Below are 25,707 nucleotides of genomic sequence, written 5' to 3' on the forward strand. Positions count from 1 at the left end.
TTTTAAATGCAAGAGCATTGCTTTTTGTGACAAACAGTGCACATTTAAGTGGACATAATGTATGTGAAAACACTTTTTATAGAGTTTAAGTGTAGGGCTTAATTACGTGATGATGTTTGCGTGCCCATGGAGATTCACCTGCACGTACCTGGGCTTCTTCATTGAGATAACAGCAAGCAGTCCTGGTGAAGGTGAAAACTGATTGAAATGGAGCAAATATCAAATTGTTGACATGATTAAAGAAAAGAAAAAAGAAAAAACACACATTTGTCTATTTGGCAAACCTATGTCGTGTATATATATGTTTTTTTCTGTGAATAGCTTCAGTGTAACGTTTCTTTATTGTTTCCCTGTATTGTTTCTTTCCTCATTTAACTTCTGAAGCGCTTTTAATGCGCTTTACAAGTTCTGTGTATGTTTGTTTAATCACAAGAGTTGCAAGCTGTATCAGCGCTGCAACGCTGCAATCTGTAGATATGTATGTGTGTGGGTAAAGGAGCGGTCTGTCAAATATCTGTAGTAGTTATTAAAATAGCTACTAAATATCCAAGCCAGACTTTTAAACCCATGGAAGATGTGATTGGCTGTTTGCTGGTCACGTGCTGAAGTGCAGTCAGTCGCTGTGCCGTGCCTCGAGCCAGCACTGAGTGGAGCCTGTCTGCCAACAGCTTCAACAGCGGCTCTACCAGGACCATACTACACTCACTGACAATTAAAGGAGGCCCTTTTTCTTCTTATTTTCGAGGACTGTTCTTCACCATGGGTGACAAAAAGAGCCCTACCAGGTAATGCGACCGCTCGCTGTCGATTTCGACTTGTTTTGCGCGTTTTGAGCTCGATATTTGGATGCGTTTCTCTCACACGGGGATCGTTTCTCCCTTTTTCAGTTGGTATGCCACAGCTAGCTAGAATAGTGCAGTCACTATGGCGGCTACTCGCTGCTTTACAGCCCAGTCAGTTAACAGACAAAGGGAATTTTTTCCGAGGATACGCCTGGCATTCCCTGAAACGCTCTTGCGTCTCGACGAAGCCTTTTGCAGGGTCAATGTCGAAATGGGCATTATTTGATATTGGTTTTGTTAGCCGACATGCTAAGCTTCGATGCCGAAATTTTTAGCAGTGCTTGCCTGCCCGCTAGCCTAGCTGGCGATTCAATCGGACGTTGTGGATAGTCGCTCGCTCCGCCGCTGTGGAGATTTATGAACCAAGGAGCTCTAACTGCCGGGACTCGAACCCAATATTAATGACAACACCACCATGCCCCGGGCTTTGCTGAGGAGCTCGTTTATTACACAACGCGCTCTGTTTGTCACAATCCCCTTTCTTGTTTATTCGTGAATTATATCTGTGGTATTTCAGAAACTAACTTGACCTTAACATTTGTGTCGTTTGTAAGGCCAAAAAGACAAGCCAAACAAACCGCTGATGACGGCTACTGGGACTGTAGCGTCTGTACCTTCAGGAACACCGCCGAGGCTTTCAAATGCAGCATCTGCGATGTGAGGAAGGGCACATCCACAAGGTAACGTAGCTCTCGTTCTCCCTCGCTCTCCCACTCGTCTGAGCGTCTCGTCTCCCCCTCCTCCCCCCCTTGCCTTGCCTTGCCTGGCTGCAGCAGCATTGCATCGCAATTTATGGGAATGACAACTTTGATCGACAGCCTATTTGTCCGTGAGTGAATGGGGACTTGTTGATGGACAGTCTTTGCAAACACATCCCGCTGCTGTCTGGATTATCTGTAGTTTCTCGTCTTATGCGTGCTAAACATTGTATTTCGCGTTTTTTTTTAATGCATCCGTCTAGGTAGGCTGCGTGCTTCACTAGCCAAAGGGGGTGGGGTGGGGAAGAGGGACCGTCCTTGATGATAGCTGTACAGCTACGATGCATCCACAACATCGAAGGAGCTGTATTTTGTTTTTTTCCCCTTGTTAACCCCCCATCGAGTCAAACAAGGTGAATGTGTCTGCGCGCCTTTCACCTACCTGTAGGATTGCAGATTGTCATTTAACACTCATACAGTCGGATTTATTGAGCCTGAGACTGATGGGAAGTTTATTTTTGTGGTTATGATTGGCGTTTGGATGCAAACTAAACATGAATTTTTGGCATTTCAAAAGTCTTAACAGACTTTTTTTTACTGCCTGTGCCAAGTAGTTTAAGGCACTCTGATTTCAAAGCATGGCCTTGTGTCTTGAAAATCATATTTGTCAGTCTAAAACATGTAAATTATTAACCAGAAGTCAAACTTGTTTTATTTCTCCTTAATCTGCTCTCAGATATTGCTCTAGATGAATGTCAACATTTATAGTAACGGGTTTGTGTGACTGTTCCAGACATTTCCCCTAAGTTTAACTCAGAATAAAATCTGTGATGTCAGCAGAAGGCATTGTTTTATGGGAAACTGAGATGAAATCATTGTGTAACTTGAATTTCTTGACGGGATTCCCTTTCGTTTTTGTGTATACTCACGCCTACTCTTTCTGTTCTGGGGAATGTTTTTGGTGATAAGTTGCGTGTGCCGTGACCTGTGTTTGTGTGCTAATGTCACCAGTCGCATGGTGGTAATGGAGAGACAGATGAGTCATTTGTGGGTTTGTTGACAAGTTCCCTCGCATTCTAACCTTTACAGCTGTGGTTTACCATAAGCGGCTTGTCTGACACTCCTGGCACATATGGGGAGAAAACACTAGACTGGTTTGCTGAGAATCCAAAAGATTGAGCCCGATCTTAATTGTAAGTCTCCCCTCCCCCCTGATCTTTTTTTTCCCAGCAGCGTGTAGTTTAAGACCACAGCTGATGATGTAGGCTGAGCACGCTGTATGAAAGCAGGAAGCGGAGACGAGTGTGTCATAGCCTTCCTGTTCCATCCCCATTTACCAAGATTTGGCAACAGTCCAGTTTTCTCTATTTGGTAAAGCGCATGACATCATCGGTGTGGTTGTCACACATTCCTGTTTGATCTGAATAGTTAACCTTTGATTAATGCAGCTGTGTAGTTGTGGGGCTGCCTCTTATTCTAATGAGTACTAATTAGCCATCTTTTTCTTCACTGTTTGATGTATTCCGGCAAAGCTCGGGACGAAGCAAAATGCTCTCAGCTAAATGATTTACACTTAAGGCTGTGTGTGGATGTTTGTCTTGCTGCTTTTATCTGGGGCTCTACTTTGGATGTGTGTTTATGCATGAGGACACACGTGTTTGCTAATTAGAGCTCCTCGCTGCTGAAGTTTGATTTGGATCGCCGGTTTGTGTTTGCTACAAGATGAGCGAAGCTGGGTATTGATTTATTCAGTCAGTGTGACATGATTGTGTTTTAAAGCAAGTTTGAAAAAGCTTGTTCTGCGCAGGGTGATTGTGCATAAGCTGGTTCTTTTCACTCCTTCCACGATATAGAGTTCCTTTTCTGTGTCCTGGCCATCAACATCTGGTCAGTCACAAAACTCTCTGTTATTGAATATGTTTGGGTACAACAGGTAGTAACCAGCTAACAAAGTATCTATTTCCTAGTTACGTATTGAGTCTGGGGGGTCTGGGAATCCAGTATCAGAAAAATTCATTCTGTTGAATTTGATGCATCCTATCCTCACAGTGTGCACGAAGCCAGACACCAGAGGGCTGTACTACAAAGCAGTATCGATGTTGGGAGTTTTCAGTGTCATGCACGTGTTTCTCCTTTTGCCTGCTTAGATCACCATAGCAACTTATGCTGAGCATGCAACCTGGTCCAATGCAGGTTATATTCAGAGTTTCAGTGTAAAATTCAGAGATAATATATGTGTTTACGTAGATTTTTAATTTGCTGCCAAGTCCATTTTACACTGCAGGAATTACAGCTCATAAAACACAGATTAGAAATTAATCAGTTTGTTTATAGGCTATTTATCAGCAGGATTTATAAATCACTTTAAATTATTTAGCTACGATCTGGCAAAAAAAAAAAAACCTTAGTGATTTCTACATCTCTTAACATTCAGCTATAAGACCGTGTTAGAGCTGAATGCACTGATGTTTAAATGTGTCAGTTTGAAAGTGCCAGAGCTCTAATGTGCAGCTGTCAAATCACAAATTAAAATCCAGCACTGACAGTGCACTGAGTGAAGATATAAATATATTTACGTATTAATATTTTTTTCTGCTCTGTTGCCTTCTTTCCTTACTTGCAGTACCAGTGTTGGCTTGGCTTTTGCCATTTTTTTGGGGGGGGGGGGGGGTGTAGGCTATTCATTATAAATCTGTTAAATACGCATAGTTGATCCATTTTGTGTTACTTCTGTGGACGAGTAAATGACGCATAAGACAGCCCCATTAATGTGAGCACCCACAGACAGTGAAGAAGAGTGCCTGGGTTAACAAAGTTATTAGTCACTGTTGTGATACATGTTATTGCACATGTGGTTTTACGGTTTCGTTGAACCGGCTAATACAAAAAATCCTGGCCGTGTCAATCATGTTTCGTTATACACCCCTCTGGTGTTGATGGGAGACACACAAGTGACATGGGTCTTGCAGATTTGGAGATGGTGACCTGAATCACACTTTGTCCCCTGACAGCGAAAGGAAACGTAGTTAGCTGTGAGATATTCACCTGTGATTCATGCTAATGGAGACAAAAATGTGCATTAACAAGAGCAAGACTGTGGCATCAGCATGCAGGGAGAGGCCCCGTCTTCCCCAGTCGAGTACTCGAACCTGTTGACCCAGTTCAGCTCAGTGTTGAAACATGATACCCAAGTAGGCTAAATGTACCCTCTGCCACTCTTGACTCTTAAACAAAAAGCACCCCTGCTTTTGCACCTGACCTTCTGCTAATCTACAAGTCCAAACAGCCCGGGTGTTCAGCCTCTGCATTCAGTGCCCGCTCCTTTGGTAATTGGAGTAGGTCTTGCATTAGCATCCCTTGTGGTGGCCGCTATCATATTTAAATGTTTCTGGCATCTGAACCTGATCACTGTGTGAATGTGACACTGTGTTGCTGTGCATCAGTTTGCTTTGTGGTTGTGTTTGGTATGAACCTCTGGCAGCCCCGGGGCCTAGAGAGAAACCATTAGGAGCCCTCTAAAGTTGATTGATGGTGGAGATCACAGGAAGTCTTGAGGTACCTCAGTCTCTGACTGCTGCGCTGTTATCTCCACTCTGTAGTCAACCATTTCAAGCAGCTTTCATCTCTGCTTTGTATAAAACAGGATAAATGGGTGTCTCTGACACGTAAGCAAAATGCAGTACTGCGTTTTGGTTTAAAAAAGCTTAAATGCAAATGTGCAGCTTATTTGATGCGTAGACTCAAGCAAGGCGGCAGAACCTGAACCTTTAAAAGTAGTTTTCAAAGGTCTTACAAGTTAATTCTCAAACTCTAATGAATCATTTTAAAAGAAAATATTCAACTTGGGTTAAGTCTAGTTAAAACGCAGCGACTGCAGATGGACAAGTTAAAGCATGAAAGTAAAGAAAGTATAGCACTGTAATTAAAAATTTCATCCTTTGTGATGCGTTCCAAGTAAAACATATCTTTGAGTCTAGTAGCCAGGTATTTAGCCTAAAATGTAAACTCTTTTGAACACTCCTGTTTTCTTTTAATTTGATTTAGCTAAAAATATGACACACCCCCACACACACATTTACAAGTGAGGCTCTAAGTGAAAACAAGCTAATTCTCTCCAGTCAGCTGCATTTCATGTTACCTCGTCTTGTGTCTTATGACTGTTGCAAACATGCTGCATTTAAGTCAAATGTTCTCAGTTATTGTCCTCAAGGAGATTCAGAGTGGCTGGAATATAAATGATATCTAGCTCTAAAATCTTAATATAGGGTTAAAAAATGAGGAAAGTCCATCAGTGTTTGTATATGTATATGTTATACACACATAGTATAATTATGTCAGTGCGTTTGCATGTGTCTCTGTGTGTGTTTTGTCTGTCTTATGCTATGACGAAATGGTTATTATAAAGCGTGGATTTTCGCACTGTCACATTAAGGCAGATTGTCTGGAATAATGGAATTACATAAGAGGGCGCTCAATTTATATCCGCACTCCCTCGCACAAGCCCCCACTGCAGCCCCCACTCAGAGGAAACTGCTTTTGCTTATCCAGCATTATCAGCATCTGCACCAAAGCCCTGAGCATGAGCGGGTAGCCCTAATCTTTACATGTTAATTGCCGGATTTAAAAGTTCTTAATTACTTCATGGGATTTGGCAGTGTGAGTGATTAAATACAATAGCCAATTTGGCAATCTGACAAAACCGAGAAATGTTGAGAGAGCTGTTGAATCCAGGGGCTCCTCCCATTCAGGAAAAAGACGAGGCACGCAAATGACTGTGACAGTGAGGGAGCGAGGAGTCCTCTGAAAATACAGGAATGAAAGCATGTGAGGACAAAGAGAGGGGGAGTTGTTAAGTGTAAGTAAGGAGAGGACAGGAGAGAAATGGACCAGTAAAGGGACAGAAGGGGAGCGTTATGTCTGGACATTTATGTGTGTGTATTAAGAGAGAGGGGGTTTGGCTGTAAGGGGGATGTGCTCACTGAGCCAAGAGTCTCCGGGGGATAAAGTAGAGTGAAGCGCATCATTTCCCAGGGAGGGAAAGACTGGACAGCCTATTCCATTTCCACTAGCACCACTATTCATCCATGGGAAGAGAACAGCAAAATTTTACGAGTTTGAGAGCGAATTAGGAATCGACTGCCTTACTAGTGGTTTGATCTTGTTGATTGTTTGGTCTTGCCAAGCCACGGGTTATAGTGCATAATAAATCCTGCAGAAAGAGTCCTGGCTGCCGTGCTTGGCAGAACCTTTGCCCTCTTGATGTCGGGTTTCCCTCACATCTTGTTTTTGTTTGCTTGATAACTGTTGTTCCCTTTGTAGAACACAAGGAGAACACAAGCCTGCTGTGAAGGTGTTGTGTCCCCTTTGGCAGCGCAGTGATTTTTTTTTTCCTCAGGAAATTCCAAACCAGGCTGTGTTTTCTCTAAAGTGAATGGGTAAGAATATGATAGGACAGCAGTAATGATACAGTGATCCAGTTGACGGGTAACAGTCGTGGCAAAGCAACAGAAGAGAGGTGAGGTGAGGAAGAGACGTAGTTAAAGGCTGCAGGATTTATAGAGGATGGGAGGGGGATAATGGACGAGGAGAAAGTGACGAGGAAGTGGGGAAAAGAGCAAAGAGAGAATGATTGAGAGGTGGTGGAGAGGAAAACAAATGAGTGATACAGGGTAATGTGACAGTGCTGCTGATGGAGGAAGCTCATATGTGCTCAGTGCTTTTGCAATGTCTTGCTGTCAGTCTGCTTGATGCCTCGCTGTTCATAGCCTGAAAGGTCAGTCATGGAAAGGCTAGTTAAAGTGAAGATAAAGCATTATTTGCACATATTAGACTTCTGTGCTTTAAATTTGTCCATTATATTATCTTTTAAAACACACATAAAGGTATACAGACTCTCTTTGGGCTGTTGGGAGAAGCAGAAATGCATGCCCACAGCAGTCAGCATGGTGCAAAACACTTGTTGGAGAAAAGTTGAGACATCTTGGAGTGATTTCAGTGAATTCTTCTCAGAATGTCATTTCTTGTTGTTCTATTGTTGTATGAGGATGAAGGTGTCAGTGCTTTCAAGAAACCCAATGTCTATATAGAACACCTAATAAAATTTGATAGAAACACAGTGGCAAATCCACAGAGGACCATGAGTAGATTATTTTTTTAATTCATAGAAACTAGGGGGGTAATGTCTGTGGTTCTGAAACTGAGACCAGACCCACAATAAAAGCATTCTTTGTTTCACTGTGTGTACACATATATATGTGTGTATATACACAGAAAACAGCAAATCTTCAGGTATTTATAGCAAAAGAAAATACAGGACACTTTTAAAGTTTTCAGTAAGGTGAGAAATCTGATTTTAATTTAAGCTATAGATTAAATTTAAAAGAAACTAGAAAAAAAACGCTGATCTGTTGCTCTGATTTTCCAAGTAACAGATTTTCTTCTTCTGCAAAGCTCTTTTGATTTTTTCCTTGTTATAAATCAAGTGCATGCCTTTCCTTCACAGAGGTGTACTTTGCCCCCTACTTAAAAGCCTAAACGTACTCTATTTACAGCTTGAGTCAGGCTGACTGAAAGTTAACAAGATGAGTCTAGAGGAAGTAAAACTCTCAGGGTTTGTAGCTGCCTGCAGCTGTCTTTGTGTCTGGATCGCTCAGGGTCTCTCATGCAGTCCAGTTTAAGCGGTGCGCAGCAGTTGGCTGCCGGCTCATCTCTTTCTCTTGCCCCATGGCTACAGTGCAGGTCTCCTGAGGAACACAAGCCTTTTGTAGCCTGGGATTCTCATCATTCCTGTCTTTACCCTCAAGACTCCCCATAACAGAAGCAGATTGGGTGGGATAGGCAGTTGCCCTTAGGAGATGCTCTTTACTGTCAAAAAGACCTGTTAATCCAGGACTAAAGCTCTCTGCAACCATAATCCATTCATTTAATTTTCATTTTAATTATATTTAGAGAATTGTTTAAACATCAGTAACTGCCTGAATTTTAAGTTTATGAAAAATTGTGCTATATCATACCATTTATGTTTTTTTGCCAAAAACAGGCAGCCTTATTCTTAATGCATGTCTAATTGGGCTTTTGTGCTAATTTATCTCCTAGTTGTGAATCAGAGGCTTTTAAAATTTAGATTAATGGGTTGTGTAGAATTTGTTTGCAAAGTCTGTATGTTCCAGCTTAACTATCAATAATTAACATTTCATATCTACTGCTCTTCGTGTAATTTCAGATTGTAGCTGCAGGCTGTAAAATATCATTGCACTAGCTAAATAATGTTGGGCAGTTCTTTGTGTGTTCATGTTATTAACAGTTATCACAGTGTTCTGCAGGAACGTTTTATTCCTCCCTTTTTATTGTCTTCTCTGTGTTTATTTTTCTAATATAATCAAACAAAACTAGTTATGCTTTATGTGCCAACACAAAGTGTGAAATTTAAAAGTAGTTGAACTGAAAAGTAGTTTTAAGTAAACTGAATAAAAACAGGTATTCACTGTATTCAGTCATGTTCAAATCTGAACACTTGCTTGTGTACACACACACAAGCTAGAGTCAAGTCAAAGCTGACTGAAAAACAAGTGGGTTGTTGAATCAGAGTTCCTTGTGATTGTTTGCAGCCTGTAGTTTAACTGACATGATATGCCATTATATGGTAGCTACCACTGGGAAAAATACTATTTCTGGCTGCTTGCTTTTTCTTAAGATGTTTGTGGTAGAGACAAGAAGTGAAGAAGTGATTCGAACATTAAGCCCTCAAAATCCTGAGTGGAAGGAGCAGATGAAGGGCTGAATGCTTAATGCTTCTGGTGGGCAGTGAGAATGATTTGAGAAGTGCTATAGCCCCAGGCTCTTCTTGAGGTGCTTCGGCCTCTGCAGCACACTCACTTACACACATTACTTTACCCATGGATGGCTGGAGGTGACAGCACTGCTCCAGTCTCTTCAGGTGCAAAATTTCATCACTGGGAGCCTAAGCTCTGCACTTCAGTGGAATTTGTATATGTAATTTCTCAATTTAAATTCACATTAAATAAGGTACGTACTGTATTTGGGTCAGTTAAGGCCAGTGTTTCTCACACATTCTTTACCATGGTGGGCTATGAAGCTATATTAAAAGGAATCAAATTATATTCAGTGTCCCACTTTCACATATTTATGCAAGAGTGTCGTGAGCCGAAGGCATTATTTTTCAGGTTGCTGATCATTCTTGTCAATGCAATATCTCAGAAATGCCTTGAGAGAGGTGTTCTTGGCACCAAGGTTCACTTGTACTCGCAGGCAGGGAGGTGCCGCCCACTTCCAGTTTCTGCTGATAAATGATACTGTCATGTTTTTGATAAATCTGTAAGGTCAAAAGTCACGTTCTTTGTGAAACTTCACTGGAATAGCCTTCCAGGGATGCGTGATCCAACAGTTGGATTTACTACAGCAACTAAGGAAAACTACATATTTTGCAATTGGTGACAGATCTTGTGATTATTTAGACTGAAAATGCCATTTTTAGTGATTGCATAGATTTTCTGATCAGTGTTTAGTCAGCTGCCTCTTCAGTCGGTCTCCGTCTGGTTACTGAAAACTTCACTGCTTCAGAACCTCTGAAAGATTTGCTGTGAGTTGCAGTTCCCGTCTTAACCTGTAGCAGGTTGGGTTCTGGTTCATGTGGTACCATGCAGTGCTCAATGGGGGCAGCTGTGCGGAACAAGAACACTATAAAGCATGAGGTGACTTTAATAAGTGCTAAGCAGTGAACGTCTTTGGGTTTTGTTCTGACATCTGAAGCTGTCGCCCTGTACTTTTACTTATTTATTACACATTTTTGTAAATGTTTTTTTTTTCTTTTTTGCCTGAAGGAATTATTTGCTAGTTAAAGTAAATTCTTTCCAGCCAAACAAAGTGACAGTTCATTAAAATAAAAAAAATCTTGCTGATAGATTTTATGTTTGAATTTGCTTTAACTTTCCTTAAATATAATGGTGGGATGTGCTATAGATGAATAACATGCAATCCACAGGAATTATGACTTTTTTTCACCTTATCACCTTAGACATGAAGATACCACTTTACGCATCATTTCAGAGAAAATCTTATTAGCAGTTAGACCAAACAGTTTAGTAGGCAGGTCCCATGAGCTGCTTGTCATAGAAAGTCTAGAGAGACTGACGAGCATTAAACAACAGACTGAGAAACTGTGCAGACAAATCACCATCTTATAGTAACCACATTCATGGCAGCACTGTCACCTCTTGGCCTGTGCTTACTCTAGTCAGGGGTGGCAAACACTGAGTCTACAGAAAGATCCAAGCATAAAGGAACTGCTGAGAAATATGTGTGCATGTAGAGCATCAGTAGGGCTATAATTTCCAGGTCTTGGGGTTGATTACTTGGCAGTATGCTGTCATAAGCTGTTATTAGTCAGACAGTTGTCCTTCTCATTTTCACAAGAATAAAATGGATGGAGCCTTGCAGGATGATTGTGTTACTTTTCATTTTGGGAGGAGCACAAGATTTTTTTTTTTTCCTGTCAGTGTGGCTGCATTTTGTTAAAAGGGGTTGTCTAAAAAAAATAAATAAACTAATGAATAAAACTTTGCAAGCAATTTGCATGCTACAGTCATATCATCAGAAACCTGTATACTAACTCATCTACTTTGAGTGTGAACATCCTGTAATTTGCATATTTGAATATGCTTTGGCTGCAGCAGCTATCCTCAAACCATACTAGTTCGAAGCCTCCTCTCCCATCAAAACGTGAAGGTGATGTCACAGGATGATTATTGGAATTTGTTGCTCAGGACATGAAGCCTGTTGGTTATTACTCTGTGGTTATAGTGCTGGGATAACCAGTTGATGTAGTTTTTATTTTTATAAAAGCACATAAAGATGTGCATTCGACATCTTGTTAGTTCTGGGTCTATTATCATTTATGTATAAAATAACTAGAATAATATGATTTAACGTGTAGCAAATATCAGCCTCTTAATTGTGTTTGTGAATCATTTAGAATAATGAGGTTAACAGAGTGGGACAATCGATTACTTAAAAATAAGGTGTGATTTCCATTGATCGAGATGTTAAAAGCCCGTGACATTCTCAGATGCAGGATCTGAAACATGTGCTCCAGGCTGAGGCTCTCTAGTCTTTCAGCTGTGAGTGGAGAAACTCAGGTTGGCCATGAATGTATGCAGGATTCAAGTTGCAGAACAACTTTGTAGATCACTGAAGAAAAGGAAGCCCCCATTGTTGCTGCGCTGATATCTGAATGAGGGAGTGGGTGACGTTTAATAGCCTGGCTCTTTAGCGGGCTGGCCTTGGCCAAAGAACTCTGTTGTCTCTTAGTTGTCTCACTCTCTCTCTCCTCTTCGCTCAGCTGTCTGCCGCTGCTTTCACTCAGTTTGGCAGGAAATAATTGCTTGTCCTCCACAGCACTTCAAATAAAAGAGCTGTGTTAATGAGGGCTTTCCTCCTTCTCTCTCTCACTCTCTGTGTCCGTCTGTATATCGCACTCTCCATCGCTCATTCCCTCTCTTCATTAGTCTCTCTCTGTGAAGTGCTCAGGCTCATTGTTTTTAGTTTCTGTAGAAAGAGTTGCCTCTGAAATAGCAGCCTCAGCTTTTGCTCCTGGCTGGCAAGTATCGGCTGCTTCTGACCAGTGAGAGCACCAGCTGAGCAGAGGTGTGTCTGCCTCTGTGACAGTTCAGGCTGAGTGGAGCAGTCTAACTATGGGTGTCAGTCTGACTGAATTAGGAGCTTTTAAGCATGATGATAGTTATTTCAGGGCATCCCGTAGAGGGAGGCTCCCCATTCCTCCCTCCCCCCCGGTCTGTGGAATTTGGAGACACGCATGGGAGGAGCTGTCAATCACAGCCTATTGTTGTGTGAAGGGGAGGTAATATGCTGTAAGCCCTCACAGTGGGAAATGATTCAACAGCAGGCTTTACACACTTGACACCTACGCGCACACACACACACACACACACACACGCGCGCACACACACACACACACACACACACACACACACACACACACACACACACACACACACACACACACACACACACACACACTTTACCAGGAATATATTGGCAGCAGTGGGAGGTTGGAGCAATTTCTGCAATTGGACCCTGGGGTTTACTTTTGGTCCTACTCCCAGTATCCATTTTCCTTTGTGCTATATTGATGCTTCTTATTTGATTTGGATATTCACTTGTAAAAGTAATTTTAGCAGTGTTGTAGTTTAATTAGTACACTCCCATGTTCAACAATGTGGAATAATTCAGTAATGAACCGTAATGGTTTTTAAGCAGGAGACTTTTTCAGGGCCTCTATTATTTCATGAAATCCAGTAGCACACACCGTAGTGTCATGCAGAGCGGCGTGTTAATGAGCCACAGAGCAGCAGTGTGCAAAGTCACGATGTATGGTCAGTGAATAAATAATGGGGTAAAGAGAGCAGTGGCTCTGTCATGCCAGCAACAGCTCATGGCTGACTTACAGCTGGCACTGAATCACCGGCTAACCAGCAGGACGGCTTCTGCTGCCACCAGTGCTGTCGACACAAATCTCAAGCTCTGACCAGGGCATCAATTCTGCAATGGGCTTATCAGTCACTCACTCATTCACCACCTCCTTGACTCACAGCACTGGCTGCCACAAAGAATGATATCTGGTCCTGTTGGATCCTGTCTGTTTACTCGTGGCTGTGGGTTAAAGAAGTAGATTTAAAACCTTCAATACGTTCTCATATTTTGTTAGCTGTGCATATTTCCAGCATGATGATGATACTGAATGAGGTCCAGAGATCTGTTGAATTCCCATAGAGAGAACCATCGAGACAGGACAAGGAAAATCCTATGTCAGGAATTCATGTTAATGTCATCGAACATTACGCTTTATCTCCTTGGAGATGTGACACACAACATCCAGTCCATTACTGTAGTTACTAAATTCATCACTTTGTATTTAAAAGCTTTGCTGAGTTTAGTTTGGCTTTTCCAATTAGGACCTCTCATACTCAGCACAGGAAGTAATTACTCCAAATTAAAGTGGAATTGGGATCTCTTTGATGGGAATAGGATAGGGTTGGCAATTATAAAGATGAGATTTCTCCCAGCTTTAATTTTCACCCACAGAACACTCCCAAAACGAGGCCACACACAGGGGCAGCAGGTAGGAGGGGAAAGAAAACGGGCTCCAGAGAACCACAGCAGCTAATGGATCCTGGATCAACAGCCCAGGGCTCATCAGCATTCAGCACAGCTGCTGTATTGATTGAAATGTAGTGCAAGCATTACAACATGATGCTCTATTATACCCCAATTGATTGTCTTGTGATCAGCTGCGGGTCCCCACCCTCTCCTTCTCACTCTGTAATAGTTCACAGCAGGAGGAGAATAAACGAGCTTGATGGAGCAGTTGAGGATTGGGAGCGAATCAGCAGAAAAAAAACAGAAAAGATGGACACAGCTCTGAGTTTATAAGCAGCGGGCCACTAAAAGGTTGGGAGACTTGGAGAGCGGAGATTCAATTGTGAAAGATGTGCGAGGATTTAAGTGCAGAAACAAGAGTAACAGGAGTGGCAATATGATGTTGCTAAATTGAAACACTGAGGCCTGCCACTTAAGCTGCTGTCTGAAAACCACTCTCTACTGCAAGCCACTTAAAACAGTCTGACACACTACAGCTTCATTTTCCAGCAGTAACCCTTGTTTGTCTGGACTGATACTTGGACCAGCAGAGTTTCTACAACTTTCAAGCCTCACTCCGTGACCACAGGTTTACTAAAGCAGTCAGAGGTCAAGGGATGAGGGCTGCCTTCTGCTCTGCTGGAGTATTGTTGCAAAAAAAGAAGAAAGAAAGAAAGAAAGAAACTTCCTGCCAAGATTAGAAATGGTTTTGGAAAGGTTGGGTATACACATCTAACTAGTAGAACTTGTTCCTGTTGAAAGGGCCCCTGAGCAGCCATTAAGCTGTGCCCGGCTGTTTGTTTGCACGCTAAGCTTTTCGAGTGCATGTTTGTGTGTGTGTGATCGTACTTGTGGTTTACTCCTCACCACGCTTGCCCAGTGCTGGCTTGTGATTATCCATGTTGCTGGCTGCGGTTTGGTCTCTGCTGAGTCTCTGGAAGACTACAGGCATCTTTCCCTCTCCCCCGAGTGGCCCCCCCCCCCCCCCCCATGCTGTCAGCTGATGTTCATCATGCAGCAGGTGTGTGTTTTGGCTCAGTCCCTCCGACTTTGGGTTACCTCACAACTTCCCTATTCAGCAGTTCTGTGGCGTGAGACCACAGAAAAGATGTTTTCAGGAACAAATTGTTTTATGTGAACCTCCCTCTCTGGTTAATTAGAAGTTGCTTGTGACATTTATCTTCCTTGTGTTTATTGTCTCTGCTGAATAAGAATGCTCAGTCAGATTGCGGTTTGTGATTATTTGTGTTTTCAAATGAGTTATAAAAAAAGGGCTCTGTGGTTGCTGGTGAGCTCACTGAGAGGGAGCAGCAATACCACGTCCAGCTGAATCTCAATCTGTGACAAATTGGGCCAACCCTACAGTAATCAGATTAGAGGACCTAAGTGACGTGCTGCAAATGTCCCACCTTGTGATCCTGTGCATTCATTTTATTATGACCGTGAGCTAATGAGATTAGTCCTAAAATAGAGCTGCTCCGCCAGGAAGCGGCTGCACAAACCTGCCTGTGCAGCAGCTGGGAGCAACAAGCCTTCCCCCCCGCTGACCTCCACGTTCAGTCGCTTCTCTTCGTCAGCTGTAGCATGACCACGTTGGTCTGTGGCCAAAGTCAGTTCACAGCTCTACTACAAGGCTAATCCATGTTTGTGCCTTGGATCTCCTCCACAGGAAACCCCGGATCAACTCCCAGCTGGTTGCCCAGCAGGTGGCTCAGCAATACCCGATGCCTCCCCCACCCAAGAAGGAGCGGAGAGAGAGGAGCGAGCGCATAGACAAGGAGCGCCCGGAGGGTGAAGGAGAGCGAGCCAACGGAGAAGGACGCCCACAGGTCGAACGTCCAGAGAGAGTGAGGCCAGAGGGAGACACTCCTGAGAAGGAAAAGAGCGACAAGGAGCAGCCAATCAAAGACAAACCCGACAGAGAGAAGGAGATCAGCCCAGCTCTGACGAAGAAGCCCAGCAGCAAAAAGACCAGGTCAGCGTACGAATCACAGCGCATGTTTCTGCATGCCTGCAGTGGTGCTGATATCAATCCTCACTTGTGTGCGTTTGTTTTCCTCCAGACCCAAATCTGACAGCCATCAGAGTTCACCCAGTGACAAACACAGCATACAGTCTGGCAAATCAGCAACCAAGACCAACAAGAACTCTCACATTTCCAGGTGCGTAGCCCACTCCCCTGCTCTGCATGTGTTTCACAGAGCACGTGGTTTAACTTGTATGACTATGCAGTAGTTCTGGTCAGAGAAACTCATCTAGCACAAGGTTAGTGGGAAAGCTCAGCTGATTCACAAATGATCTTTTACACTAAACGCCCACTCTTACTTTTGATGCACTTGTTCTGACTGTGCATGTGTCACCCGATGAATTGAGCAATTTAGTGTAACCACCCCCACAGTGCTGGAAGCCTCCCATTGTTGTTGCTGAGATGCACATGTTGTAGTTGGCAATTGTGACTACTAATATTTAGTTTTTCTCCTTCTCTTCTCCTCAGGCCCAAACTGAAGAACATTGACCGGAGTACTGCCCAGCAGTTGGCTATCACCGTAGGGAACGTCACGGTGATCATAACAGACTTTAAGGAGAAGACCCGCTCCTCCTCCACATCTTCATCCACCGTCACATCCAGCGCGGGCTCCGAACAGCAGCACCAGAGCTCCGGTTCCGAGAGCATGGACAAGGGCTCGTCACGCGCCTCCACCCCAAAAGGGGATCTCTCTGTGGGGCATGACGAATCGTTCTGAGGTCCCGCTGCCATCCTCCACCACCTATGACCCACCCTTGCACCGCTCCCCCCTTTCCCCATGTTTCTGGACACTATGGATCCCACAGGGGGAGGGATTTCACCTTTTCCCATCGCCGACCCGCCTTCATTCCACGATCTCCCCTGGATGCTAAGAGGAACAGTGAGGTGCCATCTTTTACGGAAAACAAGCGCCCCCCGCTTGGCGAATATCCCTCGTGGTTACACCTGTGGCACAGGCGAGGAGAGGTGGCCTACACGGAATAACACCCTCATTCCTTCCCCTCAGCCCCCTCCCCAGTAGCATCCAGACACTTGTATGTATTGTTTTATATTTGTACGTGGATGTGAGGCCAAGTCAACTTTTGTTTGTTTGTTTGTTTTGTTTTGTTTTTGTAAAGAAGAATTCTCCGCTGGGCACAATAACCACCACTTTTTTTAATAACTTTAAAACTATTATTACCTTTATTTATTACCCGTTGCACCTGTATACTTTGATATTCTCCTTTTTATGTTGAAGCTTTGCTGTGTAGCTCTGCAGATCGATCGTTCCTTCAGTGTTTTTACTACAGTCTGAAAACAATAGGACAACACACACACACGTCAGATACAACACACATATACACTCACACACATACACACACTGGTGCTAGATACACTGTGAAGCGGTTTTGCAGATCTGGGATTGCCCATTCGCTCAATGTGACAAAGTGCTGATGAATCAAATTCTCATTCACTTTTCTCAACAACACTGTCTCGCTGAACACTGTCGGGACCTCCAGGTCCGTCTACTTTTTCTGTACAGGTCATTGTGCATCAGAAGAAGGTCACCTAAAGTTCAGACACCTGACTTTTTCAACTAGATTGTCTATGATTTAGTATGCTATAGCAGATCTCTTATACAGTATCTTATGTCTTTAACTGTACAGTGTAGGCTGTTGTGTAAAACACTAAAAGCTGTCAATATTTTTCTGCATTTGGTACTTAAATATTGAGTTTTCTGGCTGCAGGCAGAGCTGTCCTCTCAGCTGGTGAGGAGCCAGAGCATTTTCTGTTGTGACTGAATGATGGTTAAAAGCAGTTCCACTTGGTAAAACCATATCGAGCTGTAAAAATAGACCTGTTGTGTCAAGCTGTTGTGAGTCGATTTTATTTTATTTTTCCTCCTCCACCTTCTTTCTTTTCTTTTTTTGTGGTCCTGAAGTCCACCCAGAAAACAGAGTGCAGAGACAAGAACAATTTACAAAGACTGACAATTCAATTGACTTGTTTTTATTTGTATTAATTTAAGACTCCTGTCATTGAAGGCAAAACAATATTGCAGTAGTTAAATAGAAGACAATTGTTCTTTCAATTTTAATGCAGCAAGGCTTATTTAAGGGTTTTAATTCACGTTCACCTTAGCTGATACTAGACCAACATAATTTCCTTTTAACTGTATGAAATTGTATAAAGAATAAATGTGTATATGATATCTTAGTTTTATTTATTGAAGGACCAAAGGAATTTCATAATGACATGATACATAGACAGATGAATAACAATTTGAAATGCAATTATCTAATGTGTGAGATGAATAACAGTTTAAATAAAGACTAATATAATCCATGTAAATGGTGTTCTTATTGTCCACTCATCTTTGTGCGTGGCTAAATTGGGGCAGAGGTCATCATGCTGTGAGCGGAGTCGAGGGAAAACCACAGCTCCACACGCAGTGGTGGATGTTGCCTCGTCGTGCACACAGTGAGAAGCAGTGTGGGCGTGGGAAGAGCTCTGGGTCTTAAGACTTTGGCCTTAGCGAGCCCCTCTTCGCTCTGCTGGACTACCATTGTACATGCAGCTCCCCTAACGGAGGCCCCAGCTCACAAACTGAGCCGCTCCCAGAGCAACTAAAAGCCAGGTTACGAGAGGTAACCGTCCCCTCCTTTACCCCCCCCTCCATCCCAAAACTAAAAAACCCTCCTAGGAAGTGAGGGGCAGGATTTGATCTGTGTACACTCAAACGCTTTCCAGAGTCACACGTAGGGATGATAATCATGTGTGTTGTCAGTCCAGGAGATGTGTTTATTTTTTTCTGCTTCTGAGCGATGGTTAATATGTAATTATGTACTTTATTGCATTCAAATATGGAATCAGTGTTCAAAGTGAGGAAAAGCAATGTGAATAGAACTTTTAAAAAAAAAAGTGGGACTGCTGGTCAGAGGGGAAATGTTTTGTCCAATTTTTACAGAGAATGAAACCCTGCTTTGTAATGCAATCGGTTAGAAATGGGCCTAAAAAGCCATCTTTTCACCTGCCTTATCTGCAACCACATTCACTTTGACTGAGTACTCCCAACAGAAAGGATTCATGGTTAAATTATTGACAAATGGGCCATTTGCTGAGTATATGAATTATTGCTTGTATATAGAATTTTAAAAAGGTGCAAAAGCAAACACTATGAATACTGGCATTGGAGCTGAAGTCTTTTTTTTTTTGTTTCCTGTTTCCTTCCCGCGCAAGCAGTTCTGTTCTTGTGTGCGACCAGTAACCTTAATTTACTGTGTAAAGATGGTTACATTTTTTAGCTTTGTTTGTCAGACCCAAATATAGAATGCTTGTTTACTGACTGTATAAGCTTAACCGTGAATTCCACTTACGTGTATTATACAAACTCATTTCTTCCTATAACGATGTCTTGTACAATGCTTTTAAAGTTATTGCTCTGTTTAAAAGAAAAATTAAAAAAAAAAAAAGTAGGGAGAGAACAATAATCCATTCTTTGTTTAATCCAGTTTTAGTTTTTTCTTTCTTCTTTTCTTTCTTTCTTTTCTTTTTTTTTTAAACTTATAGCTGATGTGTCATTGTTTTCCCTTGTGAAATGGTCACATTATGTTCCTGGTGTGGAAATGTACTCAGCATTTTCAGCAGATCACAGCTCCCTGTCTAGCTTATAATGTTGAACTAATACATGTTTCTGGCATGTGCACGACTTTGCGCTTATAGGCTAACCCGATCATTTTCCTCTGCTTCAAATAGAAATGTCTATTTATGAATTTTGCTTGTAGTTTTTCACAAATAAAATTGTTAAAGTTATCTATTTTCTGGCTGTTCTGTGTCCTTTGTATAGTGTTCGGGGTTACAAAGCATTGTAGTCACGTTGCAGTGCTTATGTTACAGCAAATGCACGACATTGCTTTTCCTTAAGTCAGTAATCAGATTTCATTACATTACTTACTGATCTAGTGATTATTCAGTTTTTTTACTTACTGGACATTAAAAAAAAAAACCTTTCATGCACGTTTGAGCAAACGTCAGCAGATCTTAGTTTGTTCACGTGACGGGAACAAATCACTCTACAAACTCTGAAGAGTGGCAATATCGAGTTGATTGGAATTTCTTGAGAAAGGACAAAAAAACCATGTTGGCTCTTTGAACACATTTTTAAATGTGAGAAAAGCCTAAAAGTCATTAACCATACCAAACTTAAACATTGGCCAGTCTGCCATTAAAGATCATCGTTTTCAGTGCTGGTGCTATCTTTAGATGTGCCTGTGGAAAGCCAGCGTCTTCCTTGTTAACTTGTTCCTCTGCACTGTGTCGCCTCCGTTGCCTCAGAATCCTCCAGCTTCCTTTTATCTTCAAGAAGCAGACAAAGTTGCAGGGAGGCAAATCTGGCAAGTCCAGCAGGAGGAGAGCGAACGTAGCAGTGGTGTGGCCAAGAAACTCCAATGCACTCACACACTGCCTCAATGACGCGCACCCCATGTTCTTCCTTAAATGCTTCAGGACATTACAGCAGAAATCTGCTTGATAGTCTTGGCCTGAGGGATGATTTCATACAACACATACACGCAAATATTCTCCTGGTCTCCATCCTCACGTGATGGTGCTGCCTTCTGGCTTGGAAACTGAAAACTGCTCATGCGTAACTGGAGACCAGCGCTTCCATGAACTCCACATGAAACTCGAGTGGGTTTTAAGCACACACCTTATATTCCCTCTCTGTACAAGTTTGCAGTTTGTGGTGGTAAAACGGTTCTTCCAGGAAAAGACCTAAAAATAGCAGCGGTGCTGGAATTCGTCTGGACGTGCCCATGAAGGTGACCCTGACTGTGAGACCGGGCCGATATATTTCAGTCTAGGTTCTTGATTTTTATGAAGATGATCCTAAAACGTTTTGATCGCACCTACTGCTTTGTCAAAAACATCAAATGATGTGATATTTGAAAAATAAAATACACCCTTGGCTTCAGAAGCTTGTAACTCTGCCCCAGTTCACAGCAGTAACTTGTAGGTGCCTCCCTACCAGTTGCGATATGTCTGACGATTTTCAAGCATGCACCGCTGTTTTCACTTCAAATCTGTTTTTTTTCTCAGTTTCTTTTCTGTGTTTTCTTTTTTAAGCGCACCTCTCATGTGGTTGAACTCTGTAAAAATATCTTTGTGACTGTAGATGAATCACCACCAAGATCAGCTGTAGGAGTTATCTGCAGATGCTCTAATGAGATTCTGGGATTGTTGCAGACTTCTTTTTATAGTCTGCGATTGGGCTAAATTTGTTGCGGCAACCAACCAGTCCTGAAAACGGTCACGCTTGTGAAATCTTGACCTCTAGTAGTTCCTTAAAGTTATTTATTTCAAAATATTCTGAGATCTTATAAAATCTCATGGGCATTTGCAGCCTTTTCTGAGGGCCTTAGAGAGCTCTTTGGATCTTGGCATGATCAGTATCTGCAGTGGATGTGAGAAGAATCCCGCTGAGTGTGAATATGAGCAAACCTGCTGGGCATGAAAACATCTCTGGCTGTGTACTAAAAACATGTGCCGATCAGCTAGCTGATGCTATTGCCGGCATCTCACCTGCCTCCAGGCAGTCACCATTATCCCTATACCTGGAAAGTCTGCAGTGTCTTGTCTAAATGAATACTGCACTGTGGCAATCACCTCAATTCGGATGAGTTGTTTTGACTGGCATCCCAGCCAGCCTGGACCCTCATCGCTTTGCATTTATAAACAATCGATCCGCAGAGGATCCAACTCCCGCTGCCCTCAAATCTATAGTCCCGCGCTTTGAAAATAACACCTATTTCTGAATACAGTGATTTGAGCCCAACATTCAATAGAATCTCCCTGAAGAAACTAATTGGCAAACTGAGTGCCACACTTCCTGGTGTGACAGTTGGCAGTCACACCTCCCCCACTGTGGTGCTCAAAACTGGAGCTCCCCAGTGTTGTGTGCTCAGTCCCCTCCTGTTCATGCTGCACACCAATCACCGCATCCACAGACATAGCGAGAACATCACAGTGATTTTTGCAACTGGATTGCAAACAGCGGTGAGAGCTCCCGGGAAAGAACAGTCTTGCTGAGGAAAACTTGCTGCTAAACGTGGAGAAAAGATAAGGAGCTGGTGGCTGATTTTGAGCAGGTGTACAACCAATTCCAAGCAGTCAGTATGACACAGAACATCTCATGGTTGTCACACTTCTTCGTAACGGCACAGCCACATGGCATTTCCACTTGATTGATCTAAACAGCCAAAAAGTCTTTCAAAAACAGCGTAGACATTTGTGCAGCTGTCTCGGGATCTCCTGGGAGCGTTACTATCAGTTATAGCCTACAGAACAATTTCAGGATCTGGCAACAGGGGACTATGGGCATCCAGCCTGGTCATCTTCTCTAAGCACCGTTTTTTAAGGCCTAACCTTAAACAGAGACTTTAGAAACTAACTCCAACCTGACAGCTTATCCTAACCACTAACCACAGGATCTCAACGCCTAATCTTAACGGTGGACATTTGGAGGACTACACCTGAGCATGTGGGTTCATTTGTTGACCCTCCCAGCATGACCTGTGGGCCTGCCCCAGGACAGTTATTATCCAGTGCTGAGGTTCGACCAGACAAATGCATTTAAACTGAAACGAGGATGAGTTTTAGTTATTTTACTTTACCAGGACAGCTTAGTTTAGACCGAGTTGAAGAGGAACGTTCATGCCTTTATCTCTCATGCTGGCCATGATTGACACGTGCTGGTCTGTGAATTATCTTTGGCCCTCTACTCGAAACCAATATCAGTTGATGAACTGGATTGCAGAGGGTCTTCCTGACAGTCTAAGCCTAAACTCTGTTATTTTTGGAAACTACAGCTCAGTTATGATGCTGCCAAATGTGGGTTTTATGGCAAATGCTACATAGGCCTGATATCACCCTAAATGCCATAACACCCCTGACATCTGGCCTACATTATGTAGATCTGTGGCAGAGTTGAGGCATCCAGACTCTGAGCCAGCGCTGACAGTCATGGCCAGATGTGACCCATAGATAACTGCAGATGTCAGCCTCGTTCGCTGCCAATGTTGCTATCTGGTCTGATTCTAATTTCAGAGGTTTGGAGATGTTATTCGGGGATATTGCTGCTTCTTTTTTCGTGACGTACATCAGCTCTGTTTTATGTATTGAGAATTTGACTACTCTGTATTGTTTGTTTGACTATATCAATATTTATATGTAGACACTGTTCAGAGATGTCAAACGGTTTCTATGGGATGTACTTACCTGCTCACATGACTGCATTGTTTCATTGTTTGGACAGGGATTTCTGCTGACGTGTGGGTACCTGCATGTCGCAAATGCAGGGCAGAGTGTGCTAACAGAATACTGCATAAAGTAATACACACCTTTTTAAAAAAAAAAACAAAAAACTGCCCTGTGTTTACAGGTGCTTCTTAGTCCACGTCTTTAGTTGCGCTCTCTGCCAGATAATGGGACGTGTATATGGATCAGAGTTGGCTACTATTGATTGAGATGTCGCAGGGAGCGTGTGTTTGTAAGAGAGGAAGCAGCTCCCACTGTGTGGCGACACATGACTTGAGGGAGCCCTCATACTGACAACAGCTTTCAATCTCCATCTCCCTCCAGGGGCAGGTTAGCAGGCGTCTAATGTAGCATTTAAAAGCTCCAGCCCACGACTGCTTTCCTCTGTCACTGCTGGTGATCTGTACAGATAAGAAAGTCAGCTGAAGTGAATAGCTCACGTTTGTTTTAAGGGTAGATTCACTTTGGTGATGAGATTACCCATGAAGGGAACATGGCTCATTCCCTCTGGGTAATGCAGAGCAATGTTTGTCCAAAATCTCTTATTATTTTGTTATTACAATTTTTTGGGTTCCTTAATATTTCTTTGTTTAAAAAAAAAAGTTACATTCAAAAACTTAATTTTCTCTTCATGAAATTTCATTTTTTATTACAATAGTTTGTTTTCATATAATACAAAAAATCTCTAGTGTTTTTACTGCTGTCCTGGGGTCAAATTGAATGTTCTGTTTGAGGGCTTACTGATCTGCATTATGCTGCAGTCACACTGGTGAAAACAATGGTTGGAGACTGCAATATGGAAAAAATGATTGCAACTGTTTCCCGTGAACTTACGATCTCATTGCCTTTGAAATGGTTGCTTCAAAGATGGGGCCCAGGTCTGGAACCATGCAGTCAGTTATCGTCTCCGAACAGTCTTTGGTGTGTGAAGACAGCAGTTAGCCAGAGCCAATCAGCTATCAGCTTACAATTAAATGGGATCACGTTGGCATCTCACATGTAGCGATGTAGTTGCTGAAAAACTGCGATTAACCTGCCACATGACATAAATGCTCTGAAATCGTGATGTTTATGGGAATATAACTAGAACACAACCAGTTGAGCAAAGTGAAGCGTTGCAGATGAGTTGCCCTCGTTAGTGTCGAATGGCTCAGTTTGAGTGCAACATGGTGGCAATCTGTCTGCACTTATAATTCACATGGCAGTTATTTACAGACTCCCTCAGTCTGTGGTTGAAAGTGGTTGTTCAGAGGCTGACGGTTTTGCATGCTCAACCTCGGAGCGATCACTTGGTTGCTACTGCTATTTGCAACAGTTTTGCCTAAAGTGAAAAAATGCAATACAGTCACCAGGCAACCACTGATTTCTTCTGCTCGCTGTCCTGCTATTACTCCAGTGTTATTAGGCAATGTTTAAAATGATTATATAATAAAGTGTTATCTAAGAAATCGTTAAGAACAACATGATGATACTAACACCCTCTCATTCTTTTTTTTAAATTTAAATTTTTTACTTTCTTTGTTTTTTAATAATTGGACACCTCATTATAATAGACATGTTTCAGCTGCAGGCAGTTCAAATGAACAATGAAATTAGCAGCTGGTAAGTGTAATGGCACCCACAGACAAATAGAGCCAGTTACTGCATGCAGCAACAAATACCATAAATCATCGAGAGGCATCGTAGAGTAACGTGACATTAGCAGATTTGAGAATCACAGTTTTCATGTGCTCCTGTCCCTTTAATCAAGACCACTTAAATTCTGAATATTATAACCTTTGTATGTAAAATCATCCTCGAGCCCCAGTGCCTAAAGAGAGCTGTTTCTTCCTCACTAGTTTCTGTTTCCAGTTTGTATGAAAATACTCCATTAGAAAGATTTTCTTAACAGAAAACCTCATTTTTGAAATATGCAGTCTGGACTAACAAGGGTGTTTCTTCTTTTAGGGTTTTTTGGACCTTTTTCCACAGAGCCACAAAAACAACTTCTCTCTTTGATCTTCCCATGAGCTATCATTCATACTGAGCTGTTTTCTCCACCTGTATCTCAGGCATTGTTTATCAGAAATTTGTTTATGCAGTAGTGGCATTTATTACTACACAGAGTGGAGAAGAGCTCAGTTAATGATGGAAGGTCTCCTGGGAGACCATGGCAACATAAATAAGGTGCGTGGTTCAGGATAACCTAATCCAACCGTAACTATAACCCAAAATGTAAAAGTACAGAGGGTGTTTAAGGCCAGACTGGAAGCTGGATGCACCAGGAGAAGTAGCTAGATAGCTTTTTATGACCTGATATTTTTTTAGTACCTCCTTCATGACCTGCTTTTTTCAGCCTTTTCATGACAGTAAATTTCATGACATAAAATGTGATTAGAGTGTCAGTTCTTCAGCCAAGGCAGGATAGATTTTTGGTATTCTTTCCAATACCAAAAAGCTATATATACGAGCTACATGTGCTCATCTATCCTTGAGCCTTGAGTCTTAACCTACCTGCTCCAGCGATGCTTAGGAAACAAGACTCCCTTGAGGGATAAATGGAGTATTTAATAAAAACATTGCTCTGAGGTCACTTCCCAAGCAGCAAGGGCAAAAAGTGAACATGGGATGTGCTTTATTTTGATGTTGCTTCAGAAGATTTTTCCCTCACATATTGCAAAATGTATCCAAACAG

At 42.4% G+C, this 25,707-nt stretch overlaps 1 protein-coding gene across 1 annotated transcript; it reads left to right on the plus strand.

Annotated features, from left to right (window-relative positions):
- The first annotated feature begins 621 nt into the window (after positions 1-621).
- On the plus strand, positions 622-18,065 carry rybpb (RING1 and YY1 binding protein b). Its single transcript, XM_085455785.1, has 5 exons — positions 622-785; positions 1,397-1,522; positions 15,384-15,689; positions 15,778-15,876; positions 16,209-18,065. Exons 1-5 carry the CDS (start codon positions 760-762, stop codon positions 16,456-16,458), a joined length of 807 nt encoding a protein of 268 aa, XP_085311911.1. The 5' UTR covers positions 622-759; the 3' UTR covers positions 16,459-18,065.
- The last annotated feature ends 7,642 nt before the right edge of the window (positions 18,066-25,707 follow it).

This window comes from Copadichromis virginalis, linkage group LG5, assembly GCF_057382275.1.
Source record: "Copadichromis virginalis isolate Kocher_CV1m ecotype Utaka linkage group LG5, C_Virginalis_male_GT1.1, whole genome shotgun sequence".
NCBI classification, from domain to species: domain Eukaryota; kingdom Metazoa; phylum Chordata; class Actinopteri; order Cichliformes; family Cichlidae; genus Copadichromis; species Copadichromis virginalis.